The sequence below is a fragment of the Zerene cesonia genome, chromosome Z (genome assembly GCF_012273895.1).
Source record: "Zerene cesonia ecotype Mississippi chromosome Z, Zerene_cesonia_1.1, whole genome shotgun sequence".
Classification (NCBI taxonomy): Eukaryota; Metazoa; Arthropoda; class Insecta; order Lepidoptera; family Pieridae; genus Zerene; species Zerene cesonia.
The window spans coordinates 7,231,466-7,254,246 of record NC_052122.1 but is presented as its reverse complement, the minus strand read 5'-3'; the positions used below and the strand labels follow the sequence as shown (position 1 = coordinate 7,254,246).

General features: G+C 36.9%; 1 protein-coding gene across 3 annotated transcripts in view; it reads right to left on the bottom strand.

The window, feature by feature from the left end:
- The window catches only part of LOC119835388 (disco-interacting protein 2), a 56,570-nt gene that overhangs the window by 2,622 nt on the left and 31,167 nt on the right, over positions 1-22,781 (bottom strand). For all 3 annotated transcript variants that reach the window (XM_038360137.1, XM_038360138.1, XM_038360139.1), the window contains 14 exons: positions 19,977-20,105; positions 19,462-19,671; positions 18,014-18,135; positions 16,995-17,295; positions 16,378-16,689; positions 13,342-13,534; positions 9,798-10,010; positions 7,791-7,960; positions 4,986-5,189; positions 4,296-4,517; positions 2,646-2,854; positions 2,006-2,237; positions 1,826-1,935; positions 129-1,735 (listed from right to left, as the gene is read on the bottom strand). In XM_038360137.1, coding sequence (XP_038216065.1) covers positions 129-1,735; positions 1,826-1,935; positions 2,006-2,237; positions 2,646-2,854; positions 4,296-4,517; positions 4,986-5,189; positions 7,791-7,960; positions 9,798-10,010; positions 13,342-13,534; positions 16,378-16,689; positions 16,995-17,295; positions 18,014-18,135; positions 19,462-19,671; positions 19,977-20,105 — 4,234 coding nt within the window. The remainder of the gene's footprint in view (positions 1-128; positions 1,736-1,825; positions 1,936-2,005; positions 2,238-2,645; positions 2,855-4,295; positions 4,518-4,985; positions 5,190-7,790; positions 7,961-9,797; positions 10,011-13,341; positions 13,535-16,377; positions 16,690-16,994; positions 17,296-18,013; positions 18,136-19,461; positions 19,672-19,976; positions 20,106-22,781) is intronic.

The window sequence follows — 22,781 nt, the reverse complement described above, 5'->3', positions numbered from 1 at the left end:
AAAGTCAATTGTTAGTCAAGCCACTTATAATTGAATGAAACATTAGACAGGATTACGTTTAATCGATAACATATGTATAATTTTAATATTATTTACAAGTAATACGTAATTAGGAGATTAATAAATACCATTCGGCTATCTTCTTGTGGCATCGCATCACAGAATTCTCTATATCAATCGGATGATAGCGCATCCCACGCAGCATGATTGTTTCATCAAGCGCTCCAACAACGAAAACTGCATCGTGCGTGTCATGTGTGTCTGTCATCAAGCCTCCCATACTACCACACGCGGAGGCCAGGGACTCAGTATCACTATCCCGTGATATAAGGGAAGTATCATCGCCAGTTCCAGTGGTGCTAATCTCAGTTCTCCTCAAAAAGCCCAAATAGCCCGTTCTCGCGTACACCTCTCCCGTGTTGCCGGTCACCAGCTGGGCGCTGAAGTGGTCCGCGTAGTCGCTCTCGTCACCGTAAATGGTGAAGTAACCGCTGGCGTTGTGTGGCGATTGCACCCAGATCTCGCCCAAATGGGAATCTCCGCACTGACCCTTAGTCTCAGGATTGGCTGTGATCACTTTTACACCAGGTAATAGTTTTCCAGATTCCATAAGACACAGGGAATGTGGGCTACCGCGTTCGACTAACGAAACGCGATCATTCCGCAAAGCTCGTAGGTCTACATAGACAGTTGATGGCTCGGGACTAGAAGCGCCTTGTAGACATATAGCAATATTAACACGACATCCGAAAGACGTCGACACAGCTCTCGGACTCAAGCCGAGAGCCGAGAAGAGTTTCGAGAAAGAATTCGTTAAGTTTATTCGAGGTCGTTCTTCAGCGACAACCACGCATGTCCTGACGCAAGCCAAATTGATGCCTTTCGCTTTTAATTGATTCACAGAGCTGCCTAAGCCTTTGGTGCACAATTCCATTACTCCATACGAGCAGAAAGTGTCACGTACTTTGTATTGAGAGACAGCACTGAGCCATAATGCTGGGTTAATTTCGACCTCAGAGGGGGGTATGAGAATAGAATGATGACCAGAATAGATGCTACTGAGACACCACAGAGCGAAGCCGAGACCACAGTAGGGATCGAGGCAAAGCGCTATATGACGAGAAGGGTAAAGCTCGCAAGCTATTTTCATTGAACGACATAGTGATGTGACTGCTGCGTGCGACATTTTGATGCCCGCCAGCATTCCCGTAGTAGACACGCTGAAGTCCAAATAAGCTAACATTTCAGCAGTCGGTGCCCTGTACAGGATAGGTAATTTCTTTTTCGGCATATCATCTGTGTCTAGAGTTATGGGCCACGCTTTGCTGTCTATTACATTGCTCGCTTCTTTCGAGCGGAGTAATTTTATCACAGATTGATTAGAGAGGACTAGTGTAGCTTTGCTGACGTCAACGATCATTCGTACGGTAGGCAATGTCGTGTGGAGGTTCTGGGGGTGCGGCGGGCGAATCGTAACCGGAACTGCGCCGACATAGAGACAGCCGTAAAATGCGCATATGAGATCAAGTCCCGGTGGGAAGATTAAAGCAACATGGTCGCCAGTATTGACACGCCCCTTCTCCAACAATAGATTCCCAATCCTCTCAGCCTTTTTGTGCAATTCAGCGCATGTGAGAACTTTAGTAGCTGCTCCCTTGGAATTGAGCAACGTGAAAATGACGTGGTCCGATGTGCTCTGCGCGCGCCATCTTAGGATTTGAGATATGAATTGATACTGAAACAAATTTAAAACAATGATTAGGGTCACAAATATTATATTTGACTTTATTCAAAGTGTTAATATTATTTATATTATTTATTCTACCTTGCGGGCTGCATCCGAATCATCAGAATATCCCATATCTCGGCCTTGCGCAGATGCAAGGCGGTTGCCTTGAACAAGATTGCCCACAATAACGGACGCGGGACCGACATCTACAGAATAAATACATTTTTAATCGCATATACAAATGAAAAGTTAAAACTTAAAAAGACAGAAACATACCCGAATGTATTTCCCTGGGTTTAGGGAGATTAGTGACACAGGTGTGTGGGCACATCAACACATTAGCCGGGTGCAAGGTTCCTTCGAGGAATCTTCGCTTGCACTCGCTCAGATGTATTCCACCGAGGGGTGTTTTCGGCAGATAGTTTGGTTGTACCAACGCTAGGCAGTATATCCCCACTTGGTGAATGGAATCCACAGCTTGTAGAACGCGAGACATCCATTGGAACGACTGTAAAGCAAAAGACAAGTTCTTATATGGAATTCATATGAAATAATTTTTCGATTTTATATAGTATTTGATTGAATATTGAAATTATTAAAAATGATTCAAGAAGAAGTGTAATTTATTGAAAAAAATAATTAAGTTTGAGTTTGAATTTTTAAAAAAATACTTGGGTATACCATCTTTTTTTCACATGGCAATGGAGCGATTTTGTAATATAATATTTGTGTCTGGAGAAAGTCACTAGACACAGTGATATAAACTACTTTTTGCCACAATATAAAACATTCCTATTTCCTTTAACTACGCAGGTGAAGTACACCGCTAGAAAACAGCAAACATATAATTAATTAAGATTGTTAACGTCCTCCAAATCTCCGGTAGCTACAATACACCCACTCCACTCCATCTCACCTCCTCCTCCCCACAATCGGGGCGCTGCTCCGCGACGATGCAGATCCGCTCGTCCCGCAGCACCCGCACGGAGAACACCGCGATACGCCCCCTATATATGAACTTCATCGGCTCCACGGCCAGCACGGTCGCTATTATGTCGTCCATATTGTGCTTACGGCCTGTTACTGTCATGAGGCCGTCTCGCGATCCGCATACGAATACGAGACCTGGGCGAATGGATTGTTATGTTAAGCTATTGCTCTGTTATTTATCGGTTTCATTAAATACTGAGTAAAGGGAATGTCGCGGACGAATTCCAACATGTACCCGCGATCCCCCACCAATGCAGCTCGACGGAACCCAGTGGGATAGTCGGTAGGAATCCGACATAACCCACGGCCTCTTTCCCGGGAGCCGTGGGTATCTATGCATGTCACTATAAAAAACAAGTCATAGGGAATGCCGATATAGGTAAGAATCTCTGAAAGAATTTATACTTTCTATGTACTAATGTTGCAAACGTGAAAGTTCGTTAGATGGATGTTTTTTACTATTTATGTTGGGTTAAAGTTTTCGAAGAGCTCGTCCTAACTTCACTTTGTTTTTTTTTTGTATTTATTCACAATTATTCTAAGCCCCTTTTATAATATAAGACTAATTAATAAACTGGTTTTTATATACTAACAACCTCTATTTTTATTTAAAATAATACTACCTATGTTCGGAGTATTTAAAAAGCGATTTAATTTAAAAGAAAAAGTTCGTTTTAGTTAATTAACAAAGCAAAAAACATCAAACAAAACATTGTACATCCGCCCGAGTCGTATTGACGGTATGCGTCACAGGTATTACAGTTAGTATTGAGCGTGAGGTTTTAGTATTAACGAGGTTCTGAATTATTTGACGATATTACTGAAATTTGAAAAAAAACCGATTCAAGTTGTTCAATATATTATAATAAGTAATTTTTGGTACAAATGAAATGTAAAAATATAAAGTCGTTGTCTAGAAAAATTGAGTTATTGTTTAAAAAGGGTCTAACGAAAGCATTTTCTTTTTTGCTCGAAGTTTGGGATCTTATAAATAAAAATAATTTATATAATTTTCCTAATTATCATATATACGATAACCTCATTGCCTTTACAGGGTTATAGGTTATCGTTGTATTAACCTATTGATTGACTTCTGAGGTAGAGCTTTCACTCCATGAGAAATTGCTTGTATAGAACAATGGGCGTTTTAAATGATTGTTTCTTAGAATTAGACAAGAGGTAAAGGAACCTCCCTATATTTTTAAACACCTTAAATTTCCTTATCCAAGTCTATCGACTCAAATCGTTCGGATGAATAAATGATAAGTCTATAATATATTGATTGAAAAAGCCATATTAAAGTCGAGAAACCTAAATGACTTTGTAAATAAATAGCTAGAATAGTAAATTTAAATCGAATCCGCGGAAAAAAGAGAGGAACGCATTATATCAAACGCTGATATGAACCGGTATCTTTGTGATTTGATTGCACATTTTTCTCGTACCTATGTCGCAATTTTGAAAATTTCTTATTTCTTCGTTATTCTCAACTCAATATCACAACCCATCAAGAAATTCCTACCCCGGCCCAAACTTGTAAAAAAATATTGAAAATCATACAACAAAGAGCCCCTACCTCCAGGTCCCAGGAATCCCAGTAGTCCACTCCGCACATAATGCTCTTCACCGATTGCTTCACCGTCCGCATCCAGCGGCCGGACGCGGAACACCGTGTTGGTGAGCCCGGGCAGCCCCCAGTAACCGGATCCGGTCGCCCCGGACAGCACGCATATCTCGCCAACTTCGTCCGTTTTGCAGAGGTACGCCGGCCCCTCCATTTTGACAACCACGATTACGCCTGCAAAAATAACTTTTGTTGGCATTTCGAGAAGATTTTATTAAACATCATTCAAACATCATATTTGACATCATTTGTTTTATACATGCAGCATTTGGGTATACCACAACCTGTACTATTTATATGTATCATACGGTTAATGGCATCATACAATAGTAGTAACAGGATCTATTAGTAATTGGATGAAACTAAGTGAGTATTAGAGAAGGGGTGCCAATGCAACTATCCGTCTATAGCTCAAAATTCCAATTCTACTTAAAATTAAAGCATATTTGACTAGTTGTAAAAACATTTATAAGCTATTTATTTATATTCCAATCACTATTTACTTATTGTCTTAATCAAAAATAATCTATTACACGCTACATTACCTAGATAATAAAAAAAATGAGAACACAATTCAATAACGATTTATAAAAAAATAAACTTAGCAAGTGTTCCACATTCAAATAGAGTATATATACTCACAGGACGGCATCACCTGGCCGCAGTCCTGCAGCGTGAGCGACGTGAGCGAGTTCTCCGCGTCGACGCGCACGACGCCGTACGAGAGGCCCGACATGGAGAGCACGCCGCGACCGGCCGACGAGCCGCCGCGGCCCGCGCGCCGCACGCACACCGACATCGACTCGCTGCTGCACGCGCACGGGCATATCGCGTCGCCGCGGACACCTGCGTGTTATTTGTACATGTTGTGTGCTTTCAATGTGTTTATGAAAGTGTATTAGAAATGCATAGCTGCTAAATATTTGGGTGTATATAAAACTGTCAGTAAAAATCAGGCTCAACAAAAAATGGACGCGCTCAGTAATAAAGATTTTTAAACAATACGTTCTAGTGGTGTTGGGGTGAATATATATTGTAATACTAGCTAATTCGACAGACATTATCCTGTCGTCTCGCTTACGTATTTTGATGAAACTTTTGTTATAATAAATAGATATTAGCCCTTGGTGCCATAATTGGCTACGCACGTGCGAACATTAAAGGTAGTATTTAGTAAATATACATCATAAAAATATCGAAACTTGTTCAGGTGTGGGCATAAAGCCATTTCGTGTGAATAATTCTTAAAGATTTGGATAATTATTGGGAAATATTCCTATAAAAACCGCGCGGTAACATCGCCTAACTGCTACACGGACACGTGCGTATTATCGCGACATTGTAGAATATTGCATATTAAAAATGGGACAGGTGCTCGTTTTGTGCAGACTTATCCTTTAAAAGTTAAACGTCCACGAAACAAGTACACATGTATCATATAAATACATCTCTAAGATTTTGATGAGTATAAAACATTTTCATTAGACACCCATTTTCAGCTATCGAGAAACATGAGAGATTTTGAAGGAATAGAAAAAATTTGATCACGACGCGGGAATCGAACCCGCGTTTTTTGCCAAACCGTAGCAACGCCTAGCCTCTCGCCGAGAGGCCTAGCCTCTCATTTATAAAGCAATTCAATGCTATAAAAGTAAAAGTTAAAAATATCTCGAAACAAAACCAAAAGCAAAAGAAACAAAAATACAGTCGAATTTAGAACCTCCTTCCTCTCTGGGGAACGTCGGTTAAAATTTGTACGTCGTGTTCCTTTCGATGTTTTAATTGCATATATATATATATATATATATATATATATACGGCCGACGAACTTCTTAATAAATATAGAATACATTCCTTTAAAACGCGCATAACATACGCGATGCATTTGAGGATATAATTCAGGACAAATAAATAAAAAAAAAGTGTTACTTGTACATAAACTGAGGTGGTAAATGCAAATTTTGTAGAAAATTTCATCACTTCATTGTTGTAAAATTGAAATGAATTCCCGATGAAAAAAAATATTCTAAGTCTTCCACTTAGAACCAGATTGTAGATTAAATTGCACGTCTAATCGTCGCTTTTTACTTTAATTAGTAATAAAACCTTTTTACCTAATAGTATTCGCGTCTCACTATTGCAGAGCGCGTCTGTCTTCCGAGTACTGAGAGTTTCTTGGAAAATTAATCTCAACCGTGCTGAATATTGAAGAAAACAAAGATTTGGCCAGATCAAAAGGGTTTTTAATTTGTTTTTATTATTAAGAAATATATACAGAATATTTTCGACTACAATTTTCAAACAAAATTATTCGATAAAGTATGATTAATAACTAATAATTTTTAACAAGTTACAAGTTAATTAAAACACAATATTTAATGAAATTCAAATACGGGAAAAAAAAATGTATCGAAATATTAATAAAAGGCTTTAAAAATAAGTACCTAACTACGTGTACTGTAAACATTATACAAAAGCAGTGTATCGTAGTTACCTATATGTTTATTCATGAAGTTGATAGCAACGACGATCATCACAATTAACGCCATGAACAAGCAATGAATAGATAATGACATCATTACATGCAAATTATTTTTTCGCTCCGAGTGTTCTATTACGCTCTTGTTTTTGGCTTCTTTTCTATTTTATCGTTAAAGCAGCATAGTTTAAAATAAAGAACTAAAAAAGAAACACGCATAAATCCCTACTAATATTATAAATGCGAAAGTAACTCCGTCTTTCTGTCTGTCTGACTGTCCGTTACGCTTTCACGCCTAAACCACTGAACCAATTTTTTTGTAATTTGGTATGAAGGTAGAACTGAACTTGGGAAAGGACATAGGATAATTTTTATCGCGAAGAAAATGGTAGAAGGAGTTGAAATAGGGAGATGAAAGCGATATAACCGAGTGCCGCGGCGGAAAGCTAGTTGTACAATAAACTAAATTGTCTCACTTGCAAGGGCAACTCTATAAGGATAGAGTATACGTTTGGTTTTTTAATCCTAGCGATGCTAACCAGGATAACAAGTAATAATAAGAAGGCAGGGCCACTTTTTTAAGTATTGCAATTCAATTCGTAATTGATGTCGACATTAAATTTAAATATATTGAGAAAATGTTTCGAGTCTTGTTTATATTATAAGGTATTCAGTCAGAAATCTCATGTATAACGATACCGAAATAACGATTTATACGTACAAGAAAAAAAGAAAGATAAAAGCAACATCGAAATTATTAGGTACTATAATTACATCTCATATTTTAAAATGTGACGTTCCTAATAGCTAGAAAATATCAAAGCAGCATCAGCTACGATTAGGATAGAATATCTCTATTATTATTAATAATTAGTGCCTAACGCCGCTAAAATTTTTATGGGAACAAATCGCATGAGGGAGAAACCTTAATATACCATTTTTATCATAGAATGTGGTAACCCACGCACCTTTGCTCTGAAACACGGAGAGGAACTGATCACAAGAGGAGAGCGACCACGGGTTGGCGCCGTCCGCCACGAGCAGCATCCGCAGCGAGCTCAGCGATATCTCCTTGTGGTCCCGCGTAGCCAGCAGCCCCCAGTGGAGATCCCGGGATTTCACTATAGCCACCGACGCCCTTCGAAACAAAAGAGGACTGACGTGTTTTTTTTTTTTGGGTTCCCCACACATCCTCATTGACCACTCCAAATATGTTTATTGTTGTTAAGTAATTTCCCTTTCTACTTTTAAATGTTGTGTTGCTCGACTCTTTTGTCAAATTGAAATACTTTAATCAAATTGTTAAACTGATTAAAATTGAGCTATGACGTCACAATTTGGCGCTAAGTCGATCAAATTTTTATCCGGGTCGCAAAGTAGATCAATTTAATTTTATAGATCGTATGAGGTTTCATCGGAGGTTGTATCCGAATCCCTCTATTGGTCACGGCATGATCCTACTAAATAATCTACTAAATATGTTGCATCAAACAACATTTAGTAAAACGTAAATCTAGATTTTAGTGAAATATAGGTAAATCCAAATGTTTACAAAGTTCAGAATTATTACATTAATTAATGCTTTGAGATGTACCATTTCAAAGCCAGTAAATACAGTTTGTCGGTTATAGCAGTACGAAATATGATATTAATTTGTACATTTCATACAATTTCAACAATTTTGTCCATTTCAATTTCATAGGAATACATTCATTGAGTTTATATTTAAGCCAAATCAATCAATTAGCGGCAATGTTTCTGCGTTAAAATGTATCATCAATATTTGGTAAACCAGCCCTTTGTATTCTATACATAATAAATGAGTTGCACTTTAATCAAATGAAATCAGTTGATTCCGTGATAGGAGCTCAACCTTGCCAACAAATATTAATGAGTATAATTCTTTAGAAAGGGTAATTATTCTATAGTATGCATATAAGCGTAATTATTAAATAGCGAATTTTTATAATTATATATATTTTTCAGCATGACTTCATCACCACGACTCATGACCTCGCGTGACATCACTAGACTCGATTGCACTTTAACTTTTATTAACTACGCATAATTGCTTTAAAAAAAAGTAGCATGTTGTATATTCACAAATTATTTCACGTAACGAAGTTTATTACTAGTATTGTTTCCAGTTAACGGACGTCACAACACCCAATTAACAGTCGATTGTGTTTGAGCGGAAAAATACAATACTTTTCCCCTACTTTCAATTATGAACATATTTTGTAGGCGAAATAATTGTTCTCGTTTAAATTTAATTATTAATTATAATTATAGCCATGATAGCACAATTTACTGCAATTACCTTCATACAATGTCATAATAATTTATCACATATTTTATGAACAATGCGGGCTCACTCCTCACTATTGGAAATATACAATGAAATCATTTGTATAAGTTTTATTTTTGTAATTACGAACGCTTTTACACTAATAAAGTAGGGGCAAACGAAATCATGAGTAGCAATTCACAAGCAATCAGTTCCGCTCAAATTAACACTCACATCGAGTCCAGGTGAATAAAGTAAAGTGCTACGACGGAGAAAGAAAAGGACATATCCTAACAAACCCACCCCCCATCGTACGTACCACCTAACACCCTCGAACGTACGAAACGCAGTATTGTTCACATGCTACTATTCCATGCCAATCCTCCTTGGTGATTCCTTACCCGGTCCTAGTATTGTCCATATCAAGGCATAGTATATCCCATTTTTATAGAGAAAGATGCTTTGATCCAATTTAGCTCCAAAATTACTGTATAAGTGAAAAATTATTTTACCAACAAAAAGCAAAATTAATCCTAACAAAAAGCAAAATTAAGCCGAGTAATTAACTCAATGATTTACAGTCCCGATTCACCCTAATCGATTTGTGCCACATAACACATTAAGCACTTGTACATGGTATGGTGGCATATTGGTTATTTAGCACACTATATAATGTTCTACAACATACCTGTACTTGGTGATCATGTGCATCCACGACGCTGGGCTGACCTTCATCAGCGCGTACGGTATGAATATCACGTGCATCCCGTTGAGCACGCTCGCCAGCACGGCGTGCCACAGCCCCGTCTCGCGCTTGAAGTCGAGCACGCACACCATGTGCTCGCCTTCCGTGTAGTTGCAGGCCACCGACAGCATCCGGCAGTGAGCCAGCATTGACGCCCTGCGGAATACCACGAACATTCTACACTCTTGTACACCATAGTGACTTAAGATCACAGCCACTGTTGATGACGAGTACGAGTACACGTAGTGCGCATTAATTCAAAGATTTTAGTTTTATTTAATATCCAATAGCTGACTTCCCAAATCGCCTTTCAGCATACGTAATTGGAAAAGGTTCGATAGATGGTTGGCGAAATAGTTTTTGACAACGAAATAGATCCTTTTTTATTATTTGTATTAATTGTTACTCTTTCACGCAAAAACAGCTTATCGTATCGGTATGAATTTGGTAGAGACCAAATTATAGTCTGAATTAGGACATAGGCTACTTTTTGCACGAGTACCACTTCAGTAACGCCGCGGGTAACAGTTAGTGCATTGGTAATAAGGATAACATTAATGGCGAACAACTGCACTGACTACAATGATTGTGTATGGATTATAAACTTAAGATTGTTTGCAGATATTTAAACATAATTCTATATTTATTACAGAAATGTGTTATAACACTAATATCGAAATTAAAAAAGAAATAAATATCTTGGAATTAATTACGTACATAGTTGAAACTTGAAATATAATCACAATTTTATTTGAGTTATATACAAATGCCTCATCGTTAATTAACGCAGCTGGTGCTTTAAATCTTTATTATGAAAATACCGTTGAAGAATTTAGTAAAAATTATATTCTAGTTGCCATAACTGGGTTAATTATGCCCAAATATTAACATTATAATTTTATAACCTCGGGACTCGATAATTGTAATAAAAATTTTAACTTTTCTATTGATATTTGCATTCTCTACGTATCTATTAGTATTCTATGTACGAATATCATATCATACTATCCTACTAATATTATAAATGCGAAAGTTTGTAAGGATGTGTGTGTGTTTGTTGCTCTTTCACGCAAAACCTACTGAACCGATTACAATGAAATTTGGTACGTAGACAGCTGGAATAACATATCGGCAACTTTTTATCTCGATATTCCTACGGGATACGGACTTACGCGGGTGAAACCGCGGGCGCAGCTAGTAGTAATATATTGCTGTATCGTTTGCGACTTTTAGTCTTTTTAATGTCCCTACGAGTCGGACACTCCGCAATTTCCGATAACCGACCTCCGATAAATTGCATGTTAATTTTTCACCCCTATGACGTCGGTAGTCACATTTCCAATTAAAATGCAATTACGAAACCTTCGTATTATACTAACGTACGTATTTAAAACAAAACGAGAGTAGATAACGTTTCATGGGAATCTAGTTCTAGTATAACTTGAAATATTATACTTTCGAGCACTTCGTCTAATTAGATATACCTATCCTAACTATTTTTTAGAACTGAATTTCTATAATGAAACTCCGTGTTACAGCTTCGGTAACAACAAAAAACGCTTACAATGGTCGTATTTGAGTTAAGTCTGCGACAATTGTACAACGAACTACGGTATTATTAATCACGGGGCACAGTCTCATTAACAGTTTAGAGCAATAATTACACTGAACGAGAAAATATTTAAGACAATGTTTTCCTCTTAAAGTAAACGAATTAAAAGAATCCTTTACTATGTTGCGGATAAAAAGCGTCTAGTTCTATGCTCCGGTTCACTTTGCGACTAGCTTTTTTCCAACGACGATTCTATTAAGAGAACAAGCATGGTATGTTTTATAATAAATAATAGCAGAATTTCTTATACATAATTATTGTTTCTGTAAAAATGTAGTATAGGAACAGTAAAATTTATTTGGAAAATGTGTCTTAATAAAATTTTTTTTTATTAGGAAAATTTAAAATTAGCCTTATCCAGGAAGCATTCAGCAAGATATTTATGTGACCTAGACTGTTCAAATCCATTTAACACAAAGCCTTTCCCAACGCAACATATTATTAGCGTGCAATTACTAAAGTAGTTCAGTAAATTATTTTAGTCTCCATTCGTTTTATTTAAAGACATCAGTCTCATTTTATTGAGGCAACGTGACTTTACAGCGAGTTGGGTTCGCAATAAATGTTCAAGTCTGTTTGAGAATTTTACAATTGCATAGTTAACGACGAGTGAAACTTCATTAAATCAGCTTTAGCGCTTATTGTCCACTGCCAACTATGTTGTTGCAACGCTACATGTTATGGCTCGATAAATGCAGGAGTTAATAATGGAATATTTATATACGTTAGCAGTTATATGAAATAAACTCTATACATGCAAATAGTGGTGCTGCGTTATTAGTTTTGTTTCTGAGTCCGTAACTTTCAAATACGTTTTAGACTGCCCTTTGGCCCTTGAATACTAAGTTTCCTTCATACACATTAACAATGAGTCTGTTCTGGAAAAACTTCTGCAGTTTTTAAATTAATTAGGATCTATAATATTTTATATGACAACGTTTTTTTAAATTTTCAACCGATTTCAGAAATAGAAGTCCTTATTTGCATTTTTTTACCTTTGTTGCTTCCGAACTTTCGAGAGTAAACCATTTTGGTGATTCTTTTTTTTTTACTTCAACGCTGGTACTTTCTGTGTAGTCTCATTGAATAAGATTTTTATTTTAAAATAATTTCATTTATCGTAAAATAATTTCACCACAATATCATTCGTTCGGTTTTTTTTAGAAAATACGAGAAAATATAATCTTAAATCTATATATATATATAAAAGAAAGTGGTGTTAGTTACACTATTTATAACTGAAGAACGGATTAACCAATTTGGCTGAAAATTTGTGCAGAGGTTGGAACGGGAACATGCGAGAAAAACCCCGGGTCTAAGTTTCCTGCGACTACGCGGGCATAGCCGCGGGCGGATAGCTAGTTATATCTAAATTATAATTACGTCCCTACTATATTCCAACCGTATACAAGATGATGTATACATCACAATAACCCTATGTAGAGCTCCAATAAAATCGTTTTAGAAAACAATTTTGCAAACAGTTCAGGAATCGGCTTAATGAGCAATTGTTCCGTGAACTTTGGCAAAATATTCTATCTACATCGGACAAAAATAGATCAAACGTGGCGTTCACAACTACTGGTTTTGCATTTCCAGTACTTTAAGTTACACCACTTGAACTGCAAATACGATTTGTTGCTTCATACAAAAATTGTTTGTTAAAATTGTATGTTCGAGATAGTCCGCCTGCGCCTTCCACGTGAAAAAAGTAACTATGTCTATTTGTCTCTTCTTCAAGACTAACGCACTTGAATCAATTTGGATGTAATTTGGTACAGTTTTAAGATTTAAGCATACATAGGGATATAGGAATGGACAGAGCAAGCGACTTCGTTTCATACTATTCTACCATACTTCTACCTCTACACTCACCTGGTGACGATGACGCCCATAGCGGAGCCGTCCGCCGCGGACGTGTGCTCGATGTGCGCGGGCGTGTCCTCCGCGGGGCGCGGCGGTGGGATCCAGTCGCGCGGCGGCCGCGGCAGCTTCTCGGTGGACACCCAGTGGAGGGACGGCCAGCCGCGGAACGAGACCACGTCGCCGGATGACGTCTTCGGTAGCCCTGTGTGTGTGTGTGTGTGTGAATATAGCTGTCTGACATAATACATGCTACAATTCTGTCTTCTTATAGGTATATGTAACTCTCGTGCCATAGTGTAAGTGGCTATACTCCTCGAAAACTGCTTTACCGATTATTATTAAATCTCATCCCTACTTATGTTATAACGTGTTAGGTTGTTCTTTCACATAGCCACGGACCGATTTTATGGTATGATTTTTGTCGGAAGATAGCGATCTCGACCCACGCTCGAACGTTTAGTAATTCCCACCATCCAGAAAGCACGCTATACGCGTATCAGTTTGGCGTTGAAAGCATCTCACTAATCATAAGCGCAGTGTGGTGGAGGACTGACTCTAGTTCTATGTAAAGAGCGCAAAAATTGCCCCCAAATTTGGCGCTTTGGGCCGTCGCAGCTTCATAAAAAACGTTTATAGTGATTAACATAATCATACGAGTTATGTTTTCTATCTATTCCTAAAATTGATACCAAAGAAAAGGTCATTGTATATTTCACTCGAATATTAAATCGGCATTATTATTAACGCAGTTAGAGACAACTAACTACGTTTTGTAAAACAATAAAAACGATGAAGCAATATGCAAAAGTTGTCAACGTCCAACTAGTATTGAAACACCAATGTGAATCGATCAGTCAATTTTCTAAGAAATCAAGACATTCGCCCACCCACTTTATGATACGGAGAAATACCTCCGTTAAAAGGTTAAGTTTACTTAATAATTAAATAATAACAACGTCAGTGTATCGCTGCAGGTGCCCGCCATCCTTCCGGCTCCAGGAATTCCAGCGTATTTCATTTCTTATTAAGACGGGAATTATTGTCCGGAGCATTGGAGTGGAGCTAGTTATTTTTCAATATAAGACATTCTATCATTTGTAGGACTTAGCAATTTAGTTTTAGAATTTTGTATTATCTAAAACAAAATGTATTTACAACGCAGAAATCTGCTTTTAATATAAAATAATGCATATGAAGCTGTAGCATATCTATGTCAAATCAACAATTAATCATATTTTCATTCGTTTTTATAGCTGTTTATCGTTCTTCCTTATACGGTCGAATCTTTTTCATTTCAATCATGGAGGAACAGTAGCCAAAAGCGCAGAAGATTTTATAAACTATGCCTAATATAACCAACTTACATAATACAAGCGCACTCTCTTTTCAATCAGCCAGATGGACGAAGATAATGTAATAAATCAATCGAAACATCTTTTAAGTCTGGCTTTACCTCAGATCAAAAAAAAATTATAGACAGAGACATCCCGCCTAAATCTATGAACACAAAATGAAATCGAAACAGCAATATTCCGTTCGCGCGTTAATAAAGTTGGCGTCCCTACATTCGGGCAATTTTAAATTGTGTGCGGAACCGTTTGTAATTTGAGTTATATCACAGAGTTATTTGATTTTGAAACTGTTTATTGAAATAACGTAGTGTTTACAACGCAATTGTATACAATGGCGACGATCAAAGATAATGTAAACATTTTCATAGCCAAATTTCAATGTTTCTCATTTTATCAATAATATTTAAACTGACATGAATAATAAATTCGAGATGACATGTAATGGAGAGTCTGCACTGCTCGATTTTGCATGCATGTGTTTTTAATTAAATAAATTTTAAATGAACATTGTAAAAGTAGGCAACTGATTAGCTATAGCTTGCCTGAAAAAATTTAGCTTCAATTAGATATAAAAGCTATTATATCAATATAAGATATTGCGAAATAATAAAATATAATTAGACGTACGAAACGTCGAATATAAAAACAAATTTATCATGATTTTAGGAAAATTTGCTATAATATAGCAAGATAACAATTTTGTCTTATACCGATTAACGCACACATAGCCGTAACCTTATATCACTTCTTTCTTAGCTATTGTATTGGTCTGAAGGCTTCACGAACTAATTTCAAGTCACCATTGATTATTTGTTTATTATTTATTTCATTACAAAAACAAAATAGCAATACATGAGTCGATAAGAATCGAAATCTAAGCGATGATATACAAAAGTAAATAAATAAAAATATGTACGATTTTTCCAACCGAGCTACATATTAACACGCAAATTGAATGAACTGTTCCAATTCCGAAACGATTGGTTTAGGCGAACGGCGTAAATGTTACCTGACGCATATTGAAAACGCAATCCAATAACGGTAAACTACACGTTTCAGTATCAACAAGGTTTAACTTGTATTTCGCGGAATATCGCTAAGCTAAAATGAAATACTGACAACATTTCACAGCAAAGACTGATTGCATTCACAAGAAATCCAGTTTCACAAGCGATGCTTCGGATGTACGAAACTTATTAAATTTATTTCACTTCAATAAGCAGACATCCGCTTAGTTAGTGTAGATGAAAGAAATTTCATTTCTATTTCTGCAATAAGATCAAATGGAAACTTTATTGCAGCGCTATCTTTCATTTGTACTAATAAAACACAATGATGAAAATGTATTACATTTGTTAAGACAAGCATGTAACCATGTATATTTATACCGAAACATGTACGTTTATTATGATACGAGTCGTGAAGAAATTATGAAATTCAAAGTCTTTTCCGATCATGAAAGTATGATTAAAGTATCGTGAGAAAATCTATGACTAAAACTGAAAAAACAATTTTGGAGTTACATATGTTGATATTTTCGAAAAAGATTTTTTTACGTTTTTGTAGCTTTAATATTTACTTGGTAAAAGCAAATAGATACACCATTCATTGCACCTGCAATATAACAGAATCTAAAAAAAAAAACACCCAAATAACCGAGTCCTCATCATTTTCTCCAATTCTAAAAACTCACCTTTCAAACAGGCGTCCGAAGTGAGCGCGTACTGGATCCCACAGGATCCGAGCAGGAATCCCACTTGCTGGAGTCCCGCGTCCCGTCTGGTCAGCGGGACCTCGATCGGCACAGGAACAACACCCGCTTGAAGGCATCCATAGAACGCGCACATGAAGTTTATGGGATCGTTGTTTGGGTACACCAAGGCCACTCTGTCTCCGGGCTTAAGGGTACTATCACCCGTTAACGGCCCCCCACTTGTGGACTTCGAGGTGAAGGTTTTGTTGAGCAACGCGTATGCTATCTTCAATGAGCGGCTGAGGAGCTTTCCTGTTTGACAATGTTGTAGTTTAATATTTAGAATCTGTGCCAAGTCATAAACCAAAGCAAGAACTTATCAACGCTTTAGTTATTAGTTTGGACAAAACCCTGCATGTATTTCATCCCTTATTAACTGTTTAATCTCAGAACATAATTGAGCCATCTGCAAGGTGTACACAAATTGTAAACAATGTTACAAGATATTCGTATCGAACGAGAAGTACGCATTCAAGAAACAAATATCGAGAACTTCAATTATACGTCAATTAAACAAAGAACATACATATCTGAACAATGAGTGCAATTCAACTCACCATACGTCAAAGAATTGCTGAGTTTCCCATTCGGATCGAGTACTGTGGCAACATTCGCTTTAAATGAAGCTGTGCCATATCTTTGTAGTGCTGCTTCTAAATTCCTCGGCAGCCCAGCCGGCACGACCAGCTGTTCACCGACTGCTGGTGTCATTGTGCCGCCTTCTGGTTTAGGGGCGTTAGGGTCCTTTGGATTCGCCGCGAGCTCTAACTCAATATCGTCATCTTCGTAAAATTCCGGCAACGGCCTCCGCTTCGGCCGTTTCAGCGTGTTTAGAAGTTGCTGAATCTTGGCTGACACCTATTAACAAAATTGCAAATTCTTTAGTGATAGGTATACTCTATACACGATATTAATAAAATTTTCAAATTCGCGTTTTGTGAACCGTTGTTTACTACATAACGCAGAACACCGCGTTGCAACGTTTTTATCATGTTTCGAGTAAATAAAACTTTAATTATCCATGCTACGTTCAACGCGACAAACTTTGTGCACATACGACGGATGTATAGGACATTTTTACACCGATGCAGAGTCTTATCCAATCCAGAAAAAGGAAATTCATCTGAAATATGTTATTACCTCCCTGAAGGCTTAAGTCATTTTGTAACCGTTTTGATTTCCCAGAGGTGAGCACACACTCATGATTATGCCAACGTCTACAGCCCGCCTCGAGGTATGATTGCCGGCAACAGTCATAAATCGAGTTTATACTTGAGCAAAGCTTGTTCCTTCGTATTGAAAAATCTTCAGATTGTTAAGAGCACAGAGTTTACAGAAACGTTACGCTATAGAAATATGAGGCGGTTGCACCAAAATAGCTCATGCATGTTTTTATCCAAGAAACATTTTCTACTTAACCCTTAGTTGTTAACCTTGTCAACTACAAAAGTTAGGATTTTATTTTTAGGTTTCCCTAAACATTTATATAAAAGCACATCTAAAAATTCATAAATACGCCTTCTCAGTTTCCTACACGGTACTCTAGAAATAAAAACTAAGCCCACCACCACCTTACCTTCCACCTGCCGGTGCCGGTGCCGGTGTCCTCCGGCTGCGAGTAGCACTGCACCCGGTCTGCGACCAGCGCGCCGCCGCGACGCGCCCCCGCGGATGTGTGTGTCACATCAGGTTGGATGTCTACCAAACATAATTACTTACATGATATGGTCATTATACAACGATACCTATATGTAATAAAAAGATTAAACATCTGTCAATAACAGATGGTACTCTTCATGTCGTATTGAGATAAAACAATTTTAATAGACGTTCCCAAACGATTTCTTTTGCTGGACCTAAGTTAAAAATAAGAAAAACATTCAATATGAAGCACCATATTAGTACTAAGTATTCTTTTATACTTTAAAGGGACAGGAATTGCCTTGGAATGTTTTATAAAAAAGTTATTGATTGTAAAGCAATCAAAATAAAGTTCAATCTTTTCAACCGTACGGTACAATATACACTTATAGACATAAAAGAGAAACTGTACAAAAAAAGAGACGATTCGGTGACAAAATTTTATTAATTTTTATAATGTTTTTTCTTGCTTATTAAAAATATATTACGATCTACCTCTTTTTTGTACCCTTTCTCTAATTATATGAATACCATATTTCTTTAAAAAGTCTGTTCAATATCAGGTAATGAATAAGGTTTTACATTAACAATTTTCAGTTAAAAGCACTTTGTTGAAACAACCTTAATATTATGTTCAAGCGAAGCTGCAATATATTATCGTGTACAAACAGCTCATGCTGAGAGCTTCAGTTTTGAGAAACGGGTGTTAGCATTAATCTAAAGTTCTCAGCAAAGTTGGCCGTGCGGTCGACAAGCAGTTTTTCCATCGTTATCTGATTCAAAACTTTCCCTGTGCATTCGTTAAATGCGTGAAACCGACGAGAACATTTTTATCGCTACCCTTTGATACTTCTTTGCCGCTTTTCACTATTTTGTTGAAAATTCAATGTTCAACTTTCCAGGTATCGGTGATTTATTTATCAACTTGGTGTTTGCCCACTCTGTTTGCACGTGACGTTTGGCGCGTTCATTATTACTTCAACCGTGCAGGCAGACTATTTAATTCGAAAGTACGGGGAATATTGATTCTATCAAACATTAAATTGCGTAGTTTACGAGTGCATGTTATATGCAGGTCGAAGTTCAAGTGTTAGGATTTGTTAGGATTTAATCAAAAACTACTAGAAACATCTAAACTTTCTGAGTGGAGTCTGGGAACTGATATTGACAACTTCAATTAATTCATGGCCTCGTCGGTAAATTACGGAATTACACTGGAATCACTTAACAATAATAAGGACCACATTCGATTTGCGTGTCTTTACTAAAATATGTCAGTAAAATAAATACGACAATAATACTCACCAAAGACAATCACCTTTTAACAAAATAGGAAAACGATAAAGTAATTTAGACAGAAAATAAAAGAGTGGTATGACTCACAAGTGGGTAGATGCGTAATATCCGACAAATCAATGTCCGTCTTCTCCCTTGGCGTGTGCTTCTTGTCCCGCGGGTGGTGCGCTTGCGGCAGCGGGTGTGGGTGCGCGCGGGGGTGAGGCGCGGCCGGCCGGCGGGAGGGGGGCGAGCCCATCTCCGGCGGCGGAGGCAGCTCGGAGTCGCCCGCGCACGAGTCCTCGTCCGAACTTGATGCTGGATTGTCGAATATCGTCAGATCGTGGAAGCAAGGGAGGTACACTATCTCAATCTTGGCTTTTTTAGAGAAATAATCCTTAATGTCTCCAAAAAATTATATGATGGATATGAACTGTTATTTGTTGCACGTGTTTATTAAGAATATTTATTTAAGGCTTGAAATTAGATCTATAAGGGTTCTTTTTGGACCTCTTATTAAATATACTAACTATGCAATACAAATCAGAAGGTACAAGAAGGTACTAGTCTCTTGAAAAAAAAACATTGTTTTCTTTAAAAGTGCAAGTGTAAATTATACTTACAGAGATCATGTCTTTCCCTGTCAGGACTCTTTGCCATCATCGAGGTACGTTTGGATGGCATCGGCAGTGAGGGCTTGGGTCTGTTCTGCATCTCCGCGAGCGCCTGCTGCACCGCCTCCTGTCTCACTTCTGTAAAACCAAACTGAATATTTATACACCACCTTCCCCGAAATCTTCGCAACGCATGCAATACACGAGCACAAAACAATAATACTAATATTATAAATACAACTAATAATAATGCAGTTTGTGCATTCCGTTCAACAGCTTTCCAACATATTAAAAGTAATCATGCGCATAATACTGGTAACTTGAGACATAATTTGTGTGCTATAAAACATACTTTTATATGATAATTAATTTGGTTTAAAAGCTTATTGAATGCGTGGTTACTCAAAAGCACCTACGCCATGACATCTTATACCTTAAAACGAGCAATTCTTGTATATATATATATATATGGAATCTCGGAATCGGCTCCAACGATTTTCATGAAATTTAGTATATAGGGGGTTTCGGGGGCGATAAATCGATCTAGCTAGGAATTTTTTTTTGAAAATGTCATATTCGTGTTTTATTCGTGTTTTTTTTCCTGACATCTATTGGTGAATAATAATACTATGTGCTTCGTAGATAGCTGGACAACTGAACACATAGGCACTTTTTATACCGATATTCCTACGGGATACGGACTTACGCGGTTTCAACCGCGGGTCACAGCTAGTGAGATTTAATTTACATATTGAATTTAAGAGTACTTAACAGAAAGTATTGTTATCGGTCAATCGATGAATGTTGGATTGTTATTTTTAAAACATAGATGCAAATTAGGCGAGTGTAAGTTTGAGGTTCATATCACATCCGTAAGAAACGATTTCCATTTGCAACAGGTGTTTACACGTTCAGCTGTTTGCGGTTGAGGAGCATCTTGCGGTCTAGAGGATAACAGATATCGTGATGGTATAGAATATAATACTCAACGTGTATGGAGTACGTATAAGTTACTCGTTTGCATTATATTGAACAAAGCAACAAGCTGTATGTAATCACTACATAGCATAAAACAGAGTCGCTGCCTGCTGTGTCTCTATGTGTGCTTAGATATTTCAAACTACACACTACAATAGATAATTATGTGGTTGTTATTTTAATAGATATTTATTCAAGAGGGTGGTTTATATGTAAAGCATATAAGCACCCGCACGAAGCCGGGGCGAGTCACTCGTGAAGTTATATAGACAACACCAACAATAAACACAGTACATACATTATGTTTATATAATTTTACATAAATGAAAATACATCAGTAATCAAATGTGATACACATTTACACATTTCAAAGGTAGAATTAATTTATCAACTGTCTGTTTATTTCACCGAATATTATTTCAACAGAATTTTCACCAACCCGCAACTTCCGAACTATCAAAGCGAATATAACTTCACAAACACTTTAAAATAAATATCCTGCATATACGTTATTTGCTAAAAGGTCTGTTAATGAAACAATATTGATCACTAATGAGTATCCAGCTACTGCTGTTGTTAGTTGAATACCAAATGGACGGCCCAATATTGTCGCGTAAAGTGCTCGGTGTTCATTAAGCACTAACATCAATTAACCATTTGCTTTCAGCTAAAAATACTGCCGATAATGTAGTGCCTATCTTTGTTTACCGTACTGACAACATGAAAATAACAATATTGTAAAAAGAAGCAACCTTTAATTAGTTGTTTTAATATCATACTAGCCGCTTGTCGCGGTATTGCCTGGGTTGACCAGGGTAAAAAATTTACCCCCAACAAATAACATTTTTCTTGATAAGATAATCATAAGTTACAGATGATAGACATAGATTTATATACTTATACCAATTTCATCACTATTACATTTTCATATATGGTATACATGATTTATAATTTTTTCACAAAAACCGTTATTTTGTTTTAACCTTAATAGTTAGAACACTATAGTATTCTAGTCTATTCTTCTTCGCGACTTTTGTCCCAAACTTAGTGATATTTATTTAATGAACATTACTTTAGATATTCTGAAGGGTTTTCGCAGCGCACGCGAAATAATGAATTTTATTTTATAAATAAATTTTACTATTCTTAGGTTATATTTTTCGAAATGAATTGAACGTCAGTCAAGAAATTATGCAGGGAGATAATAATCATTATTGTAGTGTTGGTACGTTTTACACAAATGCTTGTAAAAAGAAATAAGATATCACTGTTAACTGTGTTACGTCCCCTCAAATATATAAACTGTTAAACACCCTATCAAATCTAAGAACCGGTTTGTGAACACCGCAGCAATGTTCCCATCCGTTGTCACATTTCAATTTGAACACCAAGAAATTTATTCAGTGGATTACTCCATTCGTGTGATCATACGATTTGGAAATCGATGTTTCAGTTACACTGAGAGTTCGATATAAGTCGAATTAAAGCACTATGCAGTGCCTGTTAAATCATGACATTCCATATCTACTGTAATTAAAATAGCTGTGCTAGAAATCTCCCACAGAGATCGAGGTTAAGCGCTAAATCCATGCAATATCCAGCAATCAAAGCATATACAAATTTACATTCGATAATCCACACGGAGTTTATAAATTCACATTCATGAACTGTTATGAAGTATTTTTATAAATATAGTATGCATATATGTATATATAAGTATGCGAAAATTTTATTATTATAGTGATTGCGAAAATACCTTAATCATAGTTTATAGGCCTATTAGGTATGCACAACCTAAAATTTTGGCCTCGCTATGAAATTGTGCAATGTTCAAAG